The 22,897-nt window shown below is 36.2% G+C and overlaps 1 protein-coding gene across 2 annotated transcripts in view; it reads left to right on the top strand.

The window, feature by feature from the left end:
• Nucleotides 1–22,648, top strand: part of LOC128990735 (uncharacterized) — a 33,417-nt gene extending 10,769 nt beyond the window's left edge. Inside the window, exons 2-12 of one of the 2 annotated variants that reach the window (XM_054413278.1) lie at nt 4,511–4,626; nt 8,779–8,928; nt 11,665–11,831; nt 12,510–12,653; nt 13,765–13,861; nt 16,211–16,464; nt 17,753–17,863; nt 18,156–18,350; nt 18,713–18,932; nt 19,795–19,943; nt 20,753–22,648. In XM_054413278.1, the coding sequence (XP_054269253.1) occupies nt 4,511–4,626; nt 8,779–8,928; nt 11,665–11,831; nt 12,510–12,653; nt 13,765–13,861; nt 16,211–16,464; nt 17,753–17,863; nt 18,156–18,350; nt 18,713–18,932; nt 19,795–19,943; nt 20,753–21,105 (1,956 nt within the window). In that variant the 3' untranslated portion in view covers nt 21,106–22,648. The remainder of the gene's footprint in view (nt 1–4,510; nt 4,627–8,778; nt 8,929–11,664; nt 11,832–12,509; nt 12,654–13,764; nt 13,862–16,210; nt 16,465–17,752; nt 17,864–18,155; nt 18,351–18,712; nt 18,933–19,794; nt 19,944–20,752) is intronic. The other variant, XM_054413279.1, reaches the window with a different exon arrangement.
• The last annotated feature ends 249 nt before the right edge of the window (nt 22,649–22,897 follow it).

The raw sequence follows: 22,897 nt of genomic DNA, 5'->3' as shown, positions 1-22,897 counted from the left end.
ACATGTGTAGACGTCTAAATAACATACTCCATAAAAATAATCAAAATTTATCGAGCCAAATTTGAAATATAATTTTTTTTAGAATCTGTAAAAATCGGTAGCTCAATAAGCAGCAGGCCTAACTTCTACCACATATAGCAACCATCATAAGCATCGAATGGGCTTGCCATTTTTTTATAACATGTGTAAACGTGTGAAGAACATACTCCATAAAAATAATGAAAATTTATCGAGCTAAATTTGAAATATAATTTTTTTAGAATCTGTAAAAAATCGATAGCTCAATAAGGAGCAGGCCTAACTTCTACCACACATAGCAACCATCATAAGCATCGAATGGGCTTGCCATTTTATTATAACATGTGTAGACGTGTAAATAACATTCTCCATTAAAATAATGAAAATTTATCGAGCGAATTTTAAAATATAATTGTTTTTTTTTAATCTGTTAAATCGGTAGTTGGGTAAGGAGCAGGTCTAACTGTTACCACATATAGAAACCATCATAAGCATCGTATGGGCATGCTATTTTATTATCACATGTATTGACTTATAATGTAACATAATCCATAAAAGTAATCTACATAAATCTAGTCAGATGTATGTTTGTAGTGTGAAATGCACTTTGAGGTTAGTGGAAGTAGGCCTACATATCAATGGAATAAAAACAAGTGTTATTAGTGGTCATTGCACTTTATTTCGGCACCGCATTAATATAAAAATGGTATACTAGTAAAACAAACACTTAATAACTGCTCAAAAGGTGTAATTTAAACATAAAATGTATTTGAGGTTAGGAAGTTTTGACATGTGACACATGTGTTTGAGGTTAGAAAGTTTTGATACATGCATTTGAGGTTAGGAAGTTTTGATGCCACGGCCTTCTTGATCTACTGATCTGACGTGACGTCATAGCTTAATGTTGGTTTATTGGCAGTTTCACAGACATAATTTTTATATGTCTACTTACAGTATTTTTAACGCTGAATCCAAAAATGCAATCAGTTTTTGTCGGAGAGATTCCTAAGTGGCCGTAGTGGCCGTAAAACGAAGGTTAGGATTACGAATCTAAGGATAATTGAGCGGTACTGAAGGTAATGGTAATATGGCGTGGTCTGGACGGGTCCGTTCTGAGTGAAGAGTGAGGACTGAGTGAGAAGAGCAAACAACTGTTTACTTTATCTAAAGCGGAATGAAATAAAATCAATTAGTTTTGAAACCAAATAATCAGTTCTTATTTAGGCATGTGAGGAAGGTAGGTCGGGTTTTATGCGGATTCGTGACTGTATTAAGGGTTTTGAAGTGAGGTTAGATTAGGGAAGGTAAAGGTTAGGAGTCGGTTCATTATAACCTAACCTTTAACTTAGCCTACCTAATCTAACCTCACTTCAAAGGAGTTAATATAGTCACGAATCCGCATAAAGTCCGACCTATCTTCCTCACTTCCTCGGACATACATATATATTATACTAGCCTAGGTATATTGTTCACGTGTAAGGCTACTGTAAACAATATTAATAAATAATACACCATAGTACCCTTTTTTTTTAATTATTTTTAATGACTGATGCATTTTGCCTCTTAGGTCATGGTATCGCCTAGGCCTAAAAAAAATTTGAACGAACAGTGTTTTTGGCCTCTGGGGACACCAAAATGAAAAAGTAAATCGGTCCCGAGCCTATGTCTTACCATAAGACCTACGGTAATACTTAGCTACTTCCCTATGAGTAATAAAATACGCAGAGGATACGCGTCCGGTAACCGGACGTGGATTAGGCGTCCGGCAGTTACTGTCATAACCTAACCTAACCAACCAAACTTGCTGATAGTGAAAAAAATCAAATGAAGGTTCAATTCTCTTCATAACATAAGATTATAAATGCCAAAAGTTCTAACAAAAGATGTACAGTTAAGAAGAAATTACATTCAAAGCAAAATCTGTGACAAAAAGTTAATGTTACCGATGGGTTTCGAACCGGGGACCTCTCGCATATCAGTCGAGCACTCTATCCACTAGGCCTACACCACGAACATTGATGGCTGACCATCGTATCATTGTGGTAATGGCGTTCCGGGACCCCCTACCGGACGCCTAATCTACGTCTGGTTACCGGACGCCTAATCCACGTCTGGTTACCGGACGCGTATCCTCTGTGAATAAAATAGGCTAACTAAAAAGAAAAACACAAAAATTAATTTAAAATTAAAAAAACCAACCTTTGTTCTTATGGGTTGCTGAAATAACAAAATGTAAACAGAAAGTAAAAACAAATGGAAGAAATTGCAATCACATGTTTTATTTACACTGTGGGGTGAAAATAGAGAAGTTTGTGCGCAGTAAATATTTGAATCGAGTTTTCGACCACTAGTTTAGCCATATAAAAATATATAGCCCCATGCTCCCCGACTCTTCTGACTTAAACTGATTGATACGGGTTTTGCCGGAGAGGTGTGAGATTGAAATAATGTTTCCTAGAATCGGTTCCTAGAAAGATGCACGTGAGGTACTGTTAAGTCACTCCTAAAGCTGCCAGCTGGCGATATACATACATATTTTTTTATAAAACAAATACGCCCGGTGGAAAACTCCGTAGGTAGTATCACCGATGGAGGCTTAAGTTTCGATTTTTCAACAAACTGTTAAAAATTGAGAATCCATCCTCAACTTACTTATTTTTGTCATGGGACGCTAAGGAGACTTGAGCCCGGTATTGTTTTTCACATTCACTCCTCAACCTACGGTACTGGATTAATCTTACTAATATTATAGACTAAATCTGAAAGTTTGTGAGTTTGTGTGTATGTTTGTTGCTCAATCACGCATAAACTACTGGACGGATTGGGCTGAAATTTGGCATGATGATAGCTCACATTCCCGATTAACATTCAAGCATATTCTTATCTCAAAAACCCTTTCGGGCTCCGCCCCAGTGGCTCTGTAGTTCCTCATGTTAATCTTATGATTTTTCATATTTAAAAGGAATGAATGAATCTTAACAGCTGTTTCAAATAAACAAGTTGGTTCTGTTCTATGATGTTCAATAGCATTAAAGTTACAAGGATTACCAACAGGGTTCAGCACTATTATTTTTTTTAAATTTATGACAACAGCTAATTTCCAACCAAAAGGTGAGTGAGCGTAGCGAACGAACTTCAACGTGGAGGCGAGTTAGCGTAGCGAACGAGCTAACCTGAAAGCAAGTGAGCGCAGCGAACGAGCTCCAACCTAAAGGTGAGTGAGCGTAGCGAACGAACTTCAACCAGGACGTGAATGAGCCATGCGAATACTTATGAAGTTAAACGGGGCGAAGCCCGCTGGTACAGCTAGTAATATAATAAATACACAATCTTAGGAAATAAATAGAATAGGAATATTTTAAAAATCTTGATGAATTCTTTAACAAATACCATAGACTTAAAAGTTTATTTTACACAAAGTCCAAACGAATATTATTGTCAATTGCTGTGTTGAATCAAAAATCTTGAAAGTGTGTTAACTTAAACCCTTATGCATGAGTCACTCCAACTCAATCTTTGTAAGTAGGCCTACTCAGAGGAGATTAGAAGATTAAGAGATAAGTACACAAGCATAATGTATACTCCTTTTCAATTGCTTGTCATTTAGTTTTTAGTCAATGGGCTTTTAAATGTGCTCCAGAGCTTCTTAAATTGTATAATCCTTTCATAATTTTGTGAGCTCTTAAACATTTTCTTAATTGACCAGGTCACAGGGGGTCTATAAATAGCAGAGGTAAGACTTAACCTACCAAATTTACTAACTTACGTAACTTAAGTATATTTTATTTGGGCTGAAAATAGGCTTAGACACCTTATCTATTAGACCATCTCCAGTAAATTTGTAACTATGACATAGGCTACAGTCTAAAATTATTTTTCCTTTAGTTTTGTTTCTGTAAAAGTTATATGACATTATCAATGCTACGGCTTATAAATAGTTGTCTTTTCAGTTTAACTTGGCCAAATGTTGGTATATTCAATAAAAATTATATACAATTTGCATTAGTGCACACTGTCGGTAGCCTAATTTAATTAAGTTAGTCTTGATTTTTATTCAAAAACTGACTACAAGTTTAGAATGGGGATTTAATGTATATTTCCATCTGTATTCAAATTTACCTTAAAACTATACTGATAATGTGTCAAATCGACTGCAAGTTACGGGATATTTTTAGGGTGGATTTTATTCTCCTTAGCTGGTATTTTTCAAAAATCCTCCATAAAAAATATAGGTAATCCTTTGATAGGTAGTTATCCTTATAGTCCTTATAGCCTAACAATTCTTATTTTTCCACGAAGGACTGCTCTGCACTGTACACAAAATAAAGTATTGATACATACTTACATGATAACTTGTTAATTGACAATTAAATAGATAGATGTTAAGGACATCAGACAGTAACAAACCCAAGTCTTGGACTATACCCTAAACAAATCTCATAAATTGCCAATAGCGTAGATTAAAACAAAATTAAACCATTTTTTTTTTCAGGATAAGATGTTGCCAGAGGCACAGCTGGTGTTTGCTACCCTCTCTGTTTTTGTTCTTCTCACCATCATAATGGCTCTTGTCGGATGTGTTTGTGGTTGTCGTAAGACAGTGCCCAAGTAAGTGAAAATATATAGATTAGGAGAATTATATATATTTCAATTCTCATAGTCTAACTAAAACTGCATGATAAATGTTGTAAGTGTAGGCCTACATGCTTTGATGCATCATATTATTTTCATAGTGTCTTTTAGCTGTTTGTTTTTGTATCTTTCCTACTTTGTTTGTAAACATGTCTTACTTTGTTGGATTACCCTATGTGAGATGATTTAACACGTTCGCGGCGGCACGTCAAATGGCGAGCGTATCCCAGGTGCGGCATAGCCCTCAGCATCGAACAAACCCGATTGCCGCGTGTGATTGGCTTTCCAATTTCGGTCTGACAAATAGCAAATAACGTGCGAGGATGTCCTACTTTACAACGAGAGTCGACGTAGTTCGCTAAACACCAACAGATAGCAGCACTGCTTGTGACGTAGCCGGTCCCATTGGAATTGTATTGCCAAATGGAGGGAAAAAGACGGGACAAAAGTAGAATTTTGAGATTGCCAGACGGGGATTTTACGGGAAAATTTACTACCAACCTACACCACAACAAAATACAGTATACTATTGAGCAGTGCTGTGCAAGGTTTCAAGTTTCTAGCTCTAATCCTGGCTTAAAAATAAATCAATTCGTACTGCATTGCAGCTTGGGAGCACCCACCAGTATGGCATTAGGGTTCCGTATGGGAGCGATCGCTCCCATGCCGCCGCGAGCGTGTTAAAGTAGAAATGATTCATTTAGGTCTCTTTAGGTTTAGTTATACAGTAGAAGCTCGATAAGAAGACCCTCAATAACAAGTCACCCTTGATAACAAGGGTAATTTTCAAATCCCCTTGAAATTATTTTACCCCTAATCACATGATATTGCAAACCTCGATAAGAAGTCAACCTTGATAACAAGTCTTATTTTATGATCCCTAGGAGAGTCTTGTTATCAAAGTTCTACTGTATCACAAGTTGGTAAAAATTCCAACCTCCAGCCAACTCTAAAATACCAATTTTTTTCAACATGATTTTGCTGTGATAAAAAAAAATATAGGCTAGTCATTGTTTGTAGAAAGCAGAAAATGGAAAAACACTTTTTTTGCCCAAAAGTCATGTTGCGGGTAGGTACTCAAATTGTGCAAAAGTTTACGATGAATTCAGATGATATATTCTTCATTACGATCTGATCTCGTAAAAGCCCGCCATTTATCGGAAAAGCTGAAAAACGGATACCTAAACACTATTTTTCCCGAAAGTGATGTTGTGGGTGTGAAATTTCACGACCCACATTCAATGGTATACCATTATAAGTTTAGAATTTCTTGCATAAATAAGCAATCTCATGGATATTGATGTCACCTTGAGTTTTGTTTGTAAAGATTAGTGACTAATGTAAGCGAGGAAGACTGTTTAACTATGACTCATTGACCGCCAGGAAATGAATAGTCTAGCAAAAGCTATACCGGTAACCTAATGAATGGACTATGCAATGAGTCACTCATTAACACAAGGTTAGTTCAGAATGAGTCATTGTCCACCCAATATTATAATTATGTGAAGCTCAGTTTGTTTTTCAATGGTACAAAGTAAAATTTAATTGAACTTAAAATATCGATGTTTGTTTTACTGTTTACTTAATAAATCCCTTTTGTTGCTCCCTGCAATACATTTTTTAAAGATATATTTTGAACAGTTTATTAGAAACAGTGTGTTAAAACTTCAACTTTACTTTGATAACACGGTTTTATTTTATTAGTTTCGATGTTAATTTGTTTACTTAAACAATACATTAATATATGGTACAACAAATATTCATAGGCTCCAGGTTTTTTTTGCATTTTAATATTACAGCAATCCCTCTCTTAACTGATCCTAAGGAGACCAGACCAGACCTCGGTCGGATAACTCAAAAGGTCGGTTAAAACGAGCAAGCCCCCAAAACTTAATAAAATGAAGTGCATTAATTTTGAGTCATATAATTGTTATTCTCAAGTCGTGCTTTATCTCCTTTTTTTCTTAAGTATTGACAAAAAAAGTCATAAAACACGGTACAGTCAAGTACTTTCAGTCAAAGTAACATCCTGTAGAATTTAGCGTATTATTATCATCATTGACTGTGGGAAAGGAAATGAAATCCTTAGAAAGCCGCGGTTAAACCAAACTGCTCTCAAGACAAGGTCGGTTAAAACAAACAGTAATATTTTAGGAGCGAGGGCAGATAATCCCGACTATCAGTTAATGCGAGGTCGGTTAAGAGGGGGTCTACTGTAGCAATTTTTTCATATAGGGAATAATCTATTACTGTAGGTCTCATGGTAAGACCTAGACCTGGGACCGATTTGCTTTTTTGTTTTGGTGTCTCCAGGGGCTAAAACACCGTCCATTCAAATTCATATTTACATTAGGTATGTTCATACATAAAATACCCCCGCTGCAGCAAACCTGCCGTCTAAGCGAATTTCCATTTGGCCGAATTGATTTTCAATTGATCTATTTAAATAACATTAGGTTTAACAAGTACCTAGGTTTGCTGCTACAAGGAAACTAATAAAGTAGTGTGTTTTAGTAAAATATTGATAGCTTACTATAAAATAAATAAATTTGCCAAGTTTGATCAAAATATATCCATAAACAAGCAAACTACAACATTTTACAATATTCTCCATAAGAATAACATGGGAATTTTAAATTTACTATTTTTTTAGTTTTCTCCGTAACCAATAACCGTACAAAAACACTTTGATATACTGAATTGTTTGTTTTTTTAAGCTCTTTAAGAAGGTTTAGAGAAAAATTGGGAAATTTTGTGTTTTGAGGGTAAAAAGTGAGAAAAACCAATTTTTACCCCATAAAACCCCCCATAAAACCCTGTTCCCATGGTCCGATCATGCTGGATCGCGAACTCATTCAAGTTTATCCCGCCTTACACCTTCAAACCAAATTTCATCAAAATCGGATAAAAATTACTCAAGTTATCGTGTTCACGGACACATATATATATATATAAATCTATATATATATATATATACCTATATATATATATACATATATAAAAATTTGAACGAATGGTGTTTTTGGCCTCTGGGGACATTAAAATGAAAAAGTAAATCGGTCCCGGGCCTAAGTCTTACCATGAGACCTACGGTAATAGCTACTTCCCTATAGGGAAATTCGCTAAAACCAAAAAAATATGTCTAATAACACTTGTAAAATTATATATTTACACTTGCTGTTTTGTATTTATACTGTACTGTAGTATAAGTGTATATTATTACAAGTGTTATTAAACAGGTTTTTTTTTTATATTCATAGGCCTATAAAAGGTGAATCTTGTAAGGTGTCCACTACAACAGTATTCAAATCCAGTGGTGTCCAGACAAACCGTTGGCGATAAAATTAAATTTTTTCTTAATAAACCAACCTAAAGAAATAACGTAAAAATATTCCAATTTTCTTTTTATGCATGATGTACCAAAACCAGACGTTTAGGACTACTAGTTGAAATCTCACGAATAATTGTTAAATACAAACATGGACTATGTCTTATTATGTTATAAATAGTTTTAAAGCTCAAATATAAACATTTTGGTGGAATCACAGTTTTATTCAATTTTATTGAGGGCTCTTAATGTAAAAAATGTTGTGCCGTACCTTTTTGAAAAGGTACCCTATATTTTTTTTGGAAAATGCAGATATATCTATTCTGAATGTAATTTCACATTCCTCAATAGCTAGGTTTTACTTTAATGTGATATGCAGTATTACAATAATATAGGTACCTCAAAAACAAATATTTTTTAATAGGTACATAGCCAAGACAAAAATTTTCCAATAGAGGAATGTTTTAATTCTTTTAACTAAAATTTTGTACCGTTGGGTTTAAAGCCGGACTCGTGGGTTGTACATTGTACTTAGGTGTAATTCCATAATGTTTCATGATGGATTATCCTTTGGATTGTCATAAACAACTACGCAATTTTAAGCTTCCTGTGTCGCTGTTGAAACAATTCGTCGTAGTGCAAACTGACCATAACTTAATTATATTCACACTACAATGGATCATTTTTATAGCAACACAGGTAACTAGAATTAACTGTTCTGTGCACTAAGGTTTGTTAACATTGTCTGTGTTTGCACTGTTGCATGGCATGTCATGTGTCTGCCCTGTGTCTGTGTGTAGGAATGAATTGATGGGGCTGGCTGGCATGGTGAAACTGACGAACCCAGATGAGAATGTTAATTTCAGCTGTCCTCCGCCAACTGTGCAACTCAACTCTGTGACAGTGGCCCCTGATCATCTTGTATCTCAAGCGCAAGAAACCAATAAAAGGTTTTGTTTTTGAGTCTTGTAATTTTTCAAACATCTATCTCAATTGGTTTTTAAAGAACCTTACACAATGTACCTTGCAAATTGTAAATGCTTATGCTAAGTCATAGTCATAGTATAGACGATGACTATGACTCATAGTATAGACTAAAGGAGTGCATATAACTCAAATGTTATTATTGTTGGTTTACATGTGTTTGGCCAAGTATTTTTAATTTTGAAGTTAAGGGCGTAATATTGAGCACAAGTTTTTTAGGATATTTTGTTAGGATTGCAGGCTTACCTGATTGAGAAAGATGGATCAATGAATGAACAGTTAATTCTGAGAAACATTGGCTACAGATTTTAGTTGTGCTTTTATGAATACAATATGTTGGACAGACTTAAACACTTTTTTCCACAACAGAACATAGATTTTGTGTTTTAATTAGATCGAGTCCAAAAATTTAACAAGGAACTAGCAGACATAGACAGTTCTGTCTGTGCCGTGCATCCGCTAAGTTGTTGTACATATAAAAAGAAGTGTTTTAAAATGGAATAGCAATAAAAATAATTTATTGTAAATTAATTTGGATATTAGAAGTTGCTATTAATAATTATAAAGTCAATTAATCATAAAGAAAAGAATTTAATATCATTTTTAAGCACAACTGAGGAACAAAGAGAACGGATAACTTAATTCTTTAAATAGAGCGTCTTTTGAGTAACGTCTGCATTTTCCGAATCCCATCTTAAAAATTGTTTTTTGAGCAATATTCCTACCTCATACCTACTTCCTATCCTACTTCTATAACAACCACCCCAAACTATTTTACTGAATAAGAATAATGACTGAACAAAAGCAAAGTAAGCCGTTTTTAGTTCCCTAACTGTCAAAACTAACATCTCTCACAAGTGAAGGCAAAAGATAATTTACAAATTTTGTACATGATAAATGTGATCTTCCCATTTCTATCATTAACCCTCCAAGTGTCCATAGTTTAGGCCTAATGTCCACCTATTTTTGGCGCATTTGCAAGGTTTTATTAAAACGGATTTGAGAAGCTTAAAACAATGTTAATTCTAATGTTCTATATACCATTTTGTTTGGAAAATCATGGGCTTCAATATTATATATAAAACATAAGGAACATTTTTTCAAAAAAAAATTTTTAGGTAAAAAAAATATAATTTCGACAATTTTCAAAAAAAAAATAAGTTTGCGCTCAATGAAATTGTATAAATTATAGGCCTATAAATATTTGAAAATAGCCACTTTGTTCTAAATTTTATGAGGATTACAAATATATAATAATATAAGGAAGTAGATTTGCAAATAAATAAGTTATGGGCAAAAAACAGATTTCAATACATAGCGTTTAGCTAAGAATGCATAGCCTAACCATAGCTAGGAATCTGGCTGATAATTTACATCAATATCACTACCTACTTCTTCAGGATCATCAACCAGCACTTCAAAACCACTTAAATCTTCTTATAATGCAACACGTATATCACTACTTTTGATTTTTAACACTAAAACAATGATAAACGTAATAAAACACATCAGTCATCGGTCCGAGTAACCTAGCTGTTTACAAATACACGCACGTCAGCTGTCTGCTACAATTACGATTGGCTCAGAGAACGTACAGCGCTGAGACAGACCTCTGGAGAAAGCTTAGAATATTACAGAAAGAACGATACCTAACTCGATCCAGTTCAATCCGATTCAGTCAGTCATAGAGCCTTCGCCGTAAACGATGTCTGCGTGTCGAAAAATCGACAATTAACACTACACAAAGTGTGCTGCTTGTCGAATTTTCGTCAAGTAACACTGGGAGGGTTAATTATGTCAAAGAATACAACCAAGTATAAGAGTTACCTTATCCTTTTCTATGCTTTCACTTCTACAAAATTACTTTGATAATCGTCACAATCGTGAATTGTGCTATATCTAATATATAAAATTCTCGTGTCACGGTGTTTGTCTGCAAACTCCTCCGGAACGACTTCACCGATCGTTATGAAATTTGGTGTGTAAATTCTGTAGGTATGCGAATCGGACGTAAACTATTTCCCGTTTCGAAATTCTTAAAAGGGCTCCGCCCCAGTGGCTCTGAAGTTTCCCATGTTAACCTTATGAGAAATGGAATTAATGAATCTTAACAGCTGTTTCAATTAAACAAGTTGGTTCTGTTCTATGATGTTCAATAGCATTAAAGTTACAAGTATTACCAACAGGGTGCAGCACTATTATTTCTTTTACATTTATGACAACAGCTAATTTGCAACCAAAAGGTGAGTGAGCGTAGCGAACGAACTTCAACCTGGAGGCGAGTTAGCGTAGCGAACGAGCTAACCTGAAGGCAAGTGAGCGCAGCGAACGAGCTCCAACCCAAAGGTGAGTGAGCGTAGCGAACGAACTTCAACCTGGAGGCGAGTTAGCGTAGCGAACGAGCTAACCTGAAGGCAAGTGAGCGCAGCGAACGAGCTCCAACCTAAAGGTGAGTGAGCGTAGCGAACGAGCTCCAACCGAAAGGTGAGTGAGCGTAGCGAACGAACTTCAACCAGGACGTGATTGAGCGATGCGAACGAGATCATCTTGAAAATTAAACGTAACGGTACTTTCTTTCCATCGGTCTGTCTTAGGGGAAACCTATAACTTAGGCGATACGAAGTTCGCCGGGTCAGCTAGTTGCCTTATATTATTTTGTGTATGCTTTTACACATTTTACAATAATTAATGTTGTTGTGAAGGCCTAATCAGGCAGCATCGTCGGCCACCCGTAGTCTGCCTGATCTGCCGGTTGAGTCTCAGAGACTGCAGGGCAGCCGCAGTGTGGACGGACTCTACGAGACTGCTGACGCTGGCAACGGAGACACCAGCTCCGACCTGTACGCCACTGTAGAGGATAACAAGAACGGTTGGTTACTGCCTCAACAATATACTGTGCAGTAAATCTCGTAAATGTCACACCAAGTATCAACATTCAAAATTTCTTGGCAAACCTGTGAAACATTTTCACACAAATTCACAGAACTGTTTGTGTTCAACTCTGTAACTTCAATAGTTATACACATTGCTTTTCCTTTACTATTTGGACTTGGTGTTTGGACTTGTTGATTAAAGGACCAGGACACAAGACTAACATTCCTAACAATCAAATATCTGTTTGTTACGATACCTTTTATCCCTAATGCAATCAAACTAAACAATAAATCAGGATTTTGTGAGATGCAGCTAGAAATAGTTTTGATTTAGAAATAAATTTATGAAACAAAGATGAAATATATTAGTCGTACTTTTTGGAATGTAGAATCAAGGTCTTCAATAATAATTGACAGCAGTGTATTACTGCAGTAAAACTTAATTAAAGTGACATAAAGAGTATTTAAATAAACCCAAACCTCTTAAAACACAATTTGCAACTTGGAACTGTGTAGGATAAAATTATTAATTTTACTTTAATTTAAAAATACTGTCATTAGTAAACAACATAAATGGATTTCATGTTTTAGAGCAATTAAAACTATTAACAACATAGTAAACAAATAAATATTTATACATCGACCAATTAAAATTTTTATCTGTCTTTTCACAGGGGCTAGAGGGGCAAGTCAAAAACCACAACTACCTCGAGACTCTACGATAGAGAGCAGCTACGACTCCCCGAGTCAGACTGACAATAGCCTCTCCCCGTATGCGAGAGTGAGACGAGAACATCCGTACGATCAAGTCAAACAGAGTAAGTCTACATTCGCCGCTAACTATAATACTGTTGCAGCATATCACCTGTCCTTAATGATGGGGACTAGCAAATTATTCCAACTAATAAACAAGATAAAAACAAAGCTAACACCTTGTTCCTTCTGCTCTCATTTTCACCTTAAACTTTGTGGACATCATGGTGTGTGGGCAGTGGGAAATAAAATAATAGTCAAACTCAAGTAATCCTACCTAACTTTTAATTCTGTAAAATTCTTATCTAGTCATTTTACATTTAGACTATCAATTTAAATAGACGTTAAAAGTAGATAAAACTAGTACAAAAATCTATGTATGAGTTTGAACTAAAAAAAGTTAGTGGAACCTGTCCAAAATAATCTGTACAGTATTACCAAAACTAAGCCATCAATCAATGTAGGCTAGCAATAAAAAAAAAATGGCGAAAGGAGTGGATTTGTTGAATAAATACAGAGGAATATCTGGAGTGGGGTTTATTTTAAGGTTTATTTTACAGAACGGATGTCGGGCGGAGACGTGGCAAGGACATTTGTCCCTTCCTTGCCTCTCCATGTAAACAAATTGGTCAATGCACACAAAAGTGACGTGGTGCGAGCGGCCACCATCCCACCACCGCCACGTCACTTCGCCGTCCCTCGTGGCGTATCGGAAGTGGCATGTCCGTAGCGGGCCCGTTGTTCAGACTGCAAATATTGTACTTGCCAACCTTGTTTGTTGTTTGTGTTTAGAGTAATTGTGAGTTGTTTCTTTTTCTTTTCACAATGCGTGACAACATTGAATTCAATATAAGGATTTTGTGAAGAAGTTGAGCAAATTCCATTTTTTTTACGATCACAGTAGTTCTAATTAAGTGACAGAAATAACTAATTCAGTTTACATATATAACTAATTCAATTGACATAAATAACTAACAGAAATAAGCAAAAACCAAAGCGTTCAGTCTACATACAAGTTTTCTCGCCACTGTACCGTCCCTTCTATGTGCATTGTACACGCCACGTCTCTGCCATGTCTTTGCTTCATCTGTACCACGTTTCCACCTGACGTCCGTTCTGAGTGAATTGGGCCTAAGAATCCAACTGTCATAGTGCTAATTCATATTGTATTACCAGCTGATGAACACCCATACGCCCAAGTGAGAGCCAATGGAAAGGCAGGACCAAGTCATCATGTCCAAGACCTCACTTTACACCAGTCTCCATCATCAAGGTATCACATCTAGTAAATATTATTATTAAAATAGGCCTAATTATACACCAAAACCTTCTTAATATTCTTAAATGCTCCTTGTCAAATTTGTTTGTTTGAAAATGAACATGTTGGTTTCTTAATCAATGTCCCTTATCTGGTGAGTGTATCCCAGAATTGTATGTTAAAAATGGTAATTGTTATAACAAAGTTATTCAATTCAATTTTAAATTTTTTCCATAAAAGTGTATTTAGTAAAGAGTATTGTTGGCCTAACCAAGAATAAATTTGAAAATATTAAACAGAAAAAGCTCAGCTTGTTTTATCTGAATGTTTAGAAGCTATTGACTTGTGCCTCCACGAGTTACGTCACTCTATTGACCTTGCTACTCTTTTACTCAGATGTGGATTTTTTTTCCAAAACCCTAGGCTGTAGACCGGGGTTGTTTTACACATCATTTCAGACTAGACCTAAGAGTTGTGGTATTATCACTCAGATAAAATCCATTTGGCAGGATTTGAACATAGGACCTCAGGGACCGAGGTCCCGCGCTTTACTATTACCAGCTCACTCCCTTGCGCATTGGCCTTCCATTTATCCTAATAAACCCCTACAGTTCTTACACACCAACAGACCTTTGGATATGAGAGATTTTGCTCAAGAGTTTTCATTTTAAGTTGTGTTGTGTAATATAACCAGTAATATATAATTTTAATAGGCCAGTGTGTAGCGGGGGGGCCGTTTGGTGAGGGGGTGCGGGGTTAACTACTGGGTTAAGGTATGGGATGGAGGAGGGAAATTCGGGTAATCAGGAGGGAATAAACAGGGTAATGCTAATAGGTTAGGAAAAGGTGTGTCTGGACCAAACTTAATTTCAGCGTGCTGAATCTGCTACCAATACAATTAGGAAGATTGCTGGGGACCAGAGGGACGGAGACCTTTTACCCAGATCAGAACACTTGCCTAGCCAGCTTTGATTGAACCAATTGAACTAACTATTTAAATATTAACCTATCCTTCAAATATGAACTGAACTTGGGAAATCACTTACTAATATTGATGAGTGAGGGAAAATAATGTGTAGATTGAATATTCAGTGACTAATATGTATGAATTGATGGATAATTGCTAAGCTACATTCTGGGAACATGTGGTTTAACTAACAGGTTTGAGAAGGTCCGCTACCTTAAGGGTAGCGAACCCGGCTAACATTTTGTTTCCTACATTTCACCAGTCGGGCGAGCCAGAAGGGCTCCCCGCTTGTTACCTGACTTAGCCAACCATAATTTGAACTTATTACTACTTATTAGCTATCAATTAACTTATCCATCATATCGAGAGAATGCCTGGTGTTTTCCGGAGAGGTTTTCTGTCCAGATGCCGGTTTTCTGAGAAGGAGGACAAGACTAGAAAAGGTGGGGATAGAGCATTGATGCAGTCGCGGCAGGCAACGAGATGAACATGCAGCCCGGCTTCGCGAACTGCACACACTATAAAAAATATAGCGTGCCGCTATGCGTCACAACCCTATGTAGCCGGGGGCCGTTTGGTGAGGGGGTGCGGGGTTAAGGTATGAGATGGAGGAGGGAATTCGGGTAATCAGGAGGGAATAAACGGGGTAATGTAATAGGTTAGAAGGTGTGTCTGGACCAAACTTAACATAAGCGTGCTGAATCTGCTACCAATAAAATTAGGAAGATTGCTGGGGACCAGAGGGACGGAGACTTTTTACCCAGATCAGAACACTTGCCTAGCCAGCTTTGATTGAACCAATTGAACTAACTATTTAAATATTAACCTATCCTTCAAATATGAACTGAACTTGGGAAATCACTTACTAATATTGATGAGTGAGGGAAAATAATGTGTAGATTGAATATTCAGTGACTAATATGTATGAATTGATGGATAATTGCTAAGCTACATTCTGGGAACATGTGGTTTAACTAACGAATTGAGAAGGTCCGCTACCTTAAGGGTAGCGAACCCGGCTAACATTTTGTTTCCTACATTTCACCAGTCGGGCGAGCCAGAAGGGCTCCCCGCTTGTTACCTGACTTAGCCAACCATAATTTGAACTTATTACTACTTATTAGCTATCAATTAACTTATCCATCATATCGAGAGAATGCCTGGTGTTTTCCGGAGAGGTTTTCTGTCCAGATGCCGGTTTTCTGAGAAGGAGGACAAGACTAGAAAAGGTGGGGATAGAGCATTGATGCAGTCGCGGCAGGCAACGAGATGAACATGCAGCCTGGCTTCGCGAACTGCACACACTATAAAAAATATAGCGTGCCGCTATGCGTCACAAGTGTAATATATAACTTTATCGTTAAGTAATAGTTTCTCAACTTATTTCCTGTCAACAGTTCTGTAGAGCACACTGACAGTCCAATCGCTCCACCTCGCACTCGCAAGTCCATCTCTCTCTCCCAGAGCTCTCTGTCTTCCAACCTAGGAGTGGAGGTGAACATACCTGCGGCCACAGCCATCGCAGGGGGTATACCAGCCAATCAGGAGCTGCCTTATATGACTCCACCCCTCCCCCTGCCCGCAAGTCCCCCCTCCCACCAGCCTGTGTCGCAGACCCAACATTTCAGTGGCGACTCTCAGGATAGCAGTAGTGAGTAATATTGCAATTTTGACCTATTTTAACGTATGTCATCTTCAGCAGAAAATACTGACTTATATTTTTGGGTCCAACCTAACAAATGTTGGAGGATACGAACGAATAGAGAGCTGAGAAAAACCATATAGCACTTAGATATAGTGGTGCTGGCCAAAAGTAAGCTAATATAGTTGATTAGACAACATGCCTAGTTTGAAGGACAGAAGGTATTCCGATCCTTATAATTGTTTTCTTATGAGTACTACAAATTAGACGACCACTTGAAAGACCAAATAGCCTACTGGAAAAAAACACAAAGGTTAAGATTTCAGTGGCCAGGGAGGTAAGGCAAGGCAAGTAATAGTATTTAATGGGGGGTATTGTGTCCCCAATTTCACTTCAAAACGTTTCCTACAGATCAACAAAGTTGCTGTTTTTGTAAACTCGTTAAATTAAAAACAATTGACACATAACATTTGTTTACAAGATGTTTTTCTCATTAAAAATGTCAGATTAATTAACTTTATTATAGGTAAATATCAGTGTGAGGGAGCCGTTGTCTAACATACTCAGACAGGAATTGATAGTTAATAGTATTGTACCATGTTGCAGAGGGCTACACTAGCATCAGTGTGAGGGAGCTGTTGTCTAGCATACTCAGACAGGAACTGATAGTTAATAGTATTGTACCATGTTGCAGAGGGCTACACTAGCATCAGTGTGAGGGAGCCGTTGTCTAACATACTCAGCCAGGAACTGATAGTTAATAGTATTGTACCATGTTGCAGAGGGCTACACTAGCATCAGTGTGAGGGAGCCGTTGTCTAACATACTCAGCCAGGAACTGATAGTTAATAGTATTGTACCATGTTGCAGAGGGCTACACTAGCATCAGTGAGGGGGAGCCGTTGTCTAACATACTCAGCCAGGAACTGGTAGTTAATAGTATTGTACCATGTTGCAGAGGGCTACACTAGCATCAGTGTTAGGGAGCCGTTGTCTAACATACTCACCCAGGAACTGATAGTTAATAGTATTGTACTATGTTCTAGCATCAGTGTGAGGGAGCCGTTGTCTAACATACTCACCCAGGAACTGATAGTTAATAGTATTGTACCATGTTGCAGAGGGCTACACTAGCATCAGTGTGAGGGAGCCGTTGTCTAACATACTCACCCAGGAACTGATAGTTAATAGTATTGTACCATGTTGCAGAGGGCTACACTAGCATCAGTGTGAGGGAGCCGTTGTCTAACATACTCACACAGGAACTGATAGTTAATAGTATTGTACCATGTTGCAGAGGGCTACACTAGCATCAGTGTGAGGGAGCCGTTGTCTAACATACTCAGCCAGGTGCCTCGCAGACAGGAACTAATTGACTCTCACTACGCCACTGTATCCGACGACTCTGGTAAAATAGTAACTTTTATCATAATTATTCTAGGTGTAGATGAAAATTTCCTGAAAATATCTTAAAAACATTCATAAAGTTTTTTGTTTTTTTTTCAGGTCAATCAATTAATTTTTTTTTTATGAATTCATTCATGTTATACAAAAGGTGCCAAAAACCATAAACAAGTTTTGAACACCAACATGTTAATGAAAATATATATTGTTACAATTGGAGATGTAGGCTATGTTACATACAATGTTCTATAATTCAGTCTGTGCTATGTATCTTACATCATCATTTTTTTTTTCAGATGAGATGTACGCAGCCATTGAAGAGCCTAACCAAGCAGTGTACACCAGTGGTAGTGAGACTTACGCTCAGATTCGCCCCATGGGAATAACGGTGGCAGCTACTGTAAACCCTGTACCTGTAAGAACGGAGAGTTTACAACCACAACAACCCTCTACAACATCCTTGGCAACAGTTAAGAATCACACCCGCCAAGGTAACCCGCTAAGATTTGTGATGATAATCCATATTCTTAGTTAATTCTTTGTATATTCATAGGCTTTCTAAAATAATAATTGTGGTCAACGGAAAGAATACTGTCTCTTTAGTACTCATCTAGAGGTTTAAATTATTACCTAACTTAAGAAAAATGTATATAAAAATAGTGTCACAACACTACAATAGTCGCTAATTATCGCTAACAGCAATGAACCAATTTTTTCTGGTTGAGATTTTTATTTTTTTTCTCCTTAGGTGATTTGAACAGTTTTGATGTGGATGGTTGTCGCTCTACTGAATGGTTTTTCCACATACCATTTAAATGCTTATTTGTTAAATAATGTTTAGTATCCGTTCCAGAATCATCTTCAAGTGCCTGCAGTTCAATCGCCAACCCCTCGTCACCCAAGCCAGAGAAGCGACAGGCAAACTCTCCTCTGCCACGGCCACCTGACCCTGGTACCTCTGTGGATGAGATGTACGCCAAGGTGATGAAGAAGAGGCGGAGTAGTCACTCTATCAGTAGTGTGGACCATGATACAGGGCCTGCGTCTCTACCTGGCTACGAGACTGTGCGCAGGTCAGTTCCATTTGTAGCTAGACGGTAAAGTTCTAGTGCCACAGAGGTCAAACAATTTGTTTTGACACCCACAGCAGCAACTACCACTAAAACCTCAATAACTTGTCCCAGAAGCCAGCTTGTCAGAGGCTGTGTAATCCAAAAACCATTTCCAGCAGCAACAATATCTACAGAAGTCATAGAATTTGTATCAATGCCAGGCTGTGGAACCCAGATTAAAACCAGTTCTATTTGCAAATAACAGTTTGCAACAATTGCAACAGTAGCATATTGATTTTTAAATCCAACAGAGTTAACTATGAAATAATACACCATTTTTTATGTGACAATGAGCACAGGGTGTTTTTAGTCACTCAGTGTCCAATGGGCTACAGATGTGTTTTTTAATGTGTAAATACAGACTGGAAAGTTTTGTTGGATGTTAATCAGTAGTTAAATTTAACTAAGCCAACGACAACTAACTACTAATTTACTCTCTCTTTCGGAAATATATGTTTCTGTTGTGTAGCAATAATTTACAACCATTGGCTTTTGTTATTGCTTTTAAAATTAAATTAAAGCGCTGACTTGCACAGCAAAAATTAAGCTACTTTTTTTTGCAAAAGCAAATGTCATAGAAATAGTACTATGGAAGAAGGAATGGATATAAAACTAACTTACACAAGATAAGAGTACCAGACTTCTATCTTGTGAATAAGGCGTAAGGGTAAAATGTCAAGTTAATTGTGATCTGAACTTTTTCTACCTAACTGGAACTCTTTTCAGTGTATCCACTTCTCTGTCTAAAATTTACAATAATAATTTAATTAATTCTTCTTTACAAGTTGATATTAATTTATTATGTTATATTGTTGGTCTCCAGGAGTCATAGTCCCCATGGAGGTAACACGGCCTTTGGTTATGAGACAGTTGCCAATCATTGTGTGAGTGAAGGAGACGTGTTCTGTTCTGGTTATGAGACTGTTGCTGGAGAACATGATAGCCTTGTTCCAGGCTACGAGAGAGTTGCAGGTTTGTGTGCGGAACTGTTTTTTTTTTTTTCTTACGAGACTTTTTCTGACATGCTCCATAACGACTTTTGATTGAATTAGTAATCAATTAAATGATTGTCAAAACTTTGAATGGACCTATTGACTTACCTCAACTTTATTTTTCAACTAAAAATCGTGATTTTTAGATATTTACTATTAGTCTTTTTTTTATATCGTTTGATAGGACATTTAAAATTTAAATTAAGGTATTTTAGACTTTTTCGTAAGTCATTTAAGTTAAGTTATAAAAATTAAAATGATCAATATTATGAAAAAAAATGTTTATAATGATCAGCTTTTGCCAAATGTAGTTTATTTGCTACACCGAATGATTGGTATAACAAACTCCATAAAGTAAATTCCATTTCGGTGTTAAAAATATAGCCTGATTTAAAAATAAATAAAAAAAACCAAAATGGCAAAATCTTTAAACAAGGTGCTTTTGCAAAAAATAAATTATTCTCGATATTTGTGTTTTTTTTTTCAGTTGTAAAATTTAATTTCTATTATAATTTAACTAAAAAAAAACTATTCAAAACAGTTTGTACTTGCTGTGAGACACAAAGTCAGCACCATACCTAGCTGTGATAGATTTCTCACATTTTACCTGCTGTTTTATTTAAGCTGGCTTATGTCTTGTTAATTTTAAATACAAGTATGCTAATACAGAAAATAAAAGTGAGAAGAGTTTTATACCTCCTCATTTTCTAAACAATAAGCCAATTGTATTTTCAAAAATGATTATCTAATAGAAATTACCTAAAGGCAGTAAAAGTGTTAATCTTACAGGAGGTCGAGAAGAACATACTTCAGATGTGGAACCGAACTACGAGGAGTTGAAGCCACAAAACACAATGTACGCGATGGTCAACAAAAAGCGGAAAACATCGAAGTTGTCTAACTGCGAGCCTGACTACGCCAGTCTTTCTAGGAAAGACTCGGGCTACGAGAGAGTGGAGGGGTTTGATCCGAACTATGAGAGTTTGTGTCGCGACTCTGACCCAAACTACGAGAGTGTCGAGAAGCCAGAGCCGCCTTACGAGAAGGTACAAGCCTCGACGAGCAACACACCTGTCTTCAAAGACAACGGAATTCATGAAGACGTTTACTCACAAGTGGTAAAGAACCGAACAGTCAGGTGAAAGCTGCGGTGAGTGTCTGTTATTGTTGATTGTTTATACTATAAATCGAGAGGCATTGAGATATTTATATATTGTTAAAGTTAAAACCAATGGTATATTTTTAATACAATTTATTCGTGGGAAAAGATAGTGACAGGTTTGAAAATTTAGGTTTGGGAACCATAAAAAAATTGGGAATATTTTTTAATGGCAAAGATGAAAGGTGTTTGGTTTTATGTGTGTAATTAATCACGGCCGTGTCTTCATCTCAAACCGTTTGTGTTTTTTTAACCAGACACAGAAGAAGTCCAAAACCTAAAAAAATATAATATTAGTACCTAGAAGTATTTTAGGTTGCATCTGTAAATTATCTGCACCATTGTGAATATTAGAATAGTAAAAACTGGTAGAACATATTCAAGAAAATATTGCCTACTATTGGATAGGCATATGGATAGGTAACATATTTTTTGTCCTAAGACGCTAGGCACGAGCCCGGGATTGTTGTTTACATTACTTCAGGCTATACCTAAGGGTTGCGGCGTTATAACTTAGATAAAATCCATTGGTGATTTGGCGGGATTTGAACAAGGGCCCTCAGGGACCAAAGTCCCGCGCTCTAACCACTACACCAGCTCGCTCCCCATGGATAGGTACAATAATGCTTCTGAGTATCAAAAGACTAAATACCAAAGTATTCATCCAAAATTAAACATTTCTTTAGCAGGACTGAATTAATTTATAATTTCCACAGTTGGTTTTACAGGTTTTATCACCATACTTTATTTAAGATCATCATTTATTGAAGGCTATAGGTGACTAAACGCTTTAACTAATGTGTCATATTGACAACCATAGCTTCCTTTACTTGTTAATCAAATTAACATATGTGTGTGCATTTATTCAAAATGTTTATTCAGGTGATTCCTATTAGTTAAACAATTGTAACCTATTCTATATATCCATGAAATGGATGCTGCTCAATATTCAACCCATGAGTTTGTTATCTTTTCCCACAAAATAATCAGCCTTTGGCTATTCCTAACATAGTTATTTAAAATGTTCTAAGAAATAAATATAATGTATATATTTAATTTAAAACTAGTATTGTTATATAAAAAAGTAGGACTTACTTTTGTTTGATATTTATTATTTTATTCTTCATGAGAACCAATCATTGAAATTGTGGTAATTATTTTTACCAGTGTTTGTCAAATTTGTATGAGACATCTCTTTTAGAACATTGTTCTTCTTAATTCTGTTCTTCAGTCATACAAGTAGCTTAACGATTAAATTAATTGTTTTCCTAGACACCTGCATGGTTTTAGCAACCTACCTATTAAACATAAAAGTTGTTAATTAAAAAAGGGTTTGATAGATTATATAAATATATTCACTATTTTGTGTATCTATCTTCAAGACTGTATAGTGATATAAAATATGTTAAATGGTGATTGGTCACTCTAATCAACATTAGACTTGACAGGCACCAGGCGAATCTACATTTAATAAAAACAAATAGAACTGAGCGCATCACTAATGCACTCTTACCCTCAGCACTCTTTTCTGCATCCCAAAGGAACCATGTGGCAAGATATCACATGTAATTTTAAATAGAAAAATAAATAAAGTTAAAATATATCTTAGACTAATAATAGTTGAGTAATGAAGGGTGATATAATATGTAATGGAATAATAAATAATTAATAATTAAATAAATACATATTCCTACATTTTTTTCAATAAAACAGAAGTCTATTACTAAAAAAACCCGAAATTACATATTCGGGAAAATTACAAGTTTTTGGTTGTT

Source organism: Macrosteles quadrilineatus, unplaced genomic scaffold, assembly GCF_028750875.1.
Source record: "Macrosteles quadrilineatus isolate MER2022 unplaced genomic scaffold, UCM_ALF_1.0 Scaffold_3__2_contigs__length_128488019, whole genome shotgun sequence".
NCBI lineage: Eukaryota > Metazoa > Arthropoda > Insecta > Hemiptera > Cicadellidae > Macrosteles > Macrosteles quadrilineatus.
The sequence above is the reverse complement of the archived record's forward strand: the minus strand, read 5'-3'. Positions and strand labels throughout refer to the sequence as shown.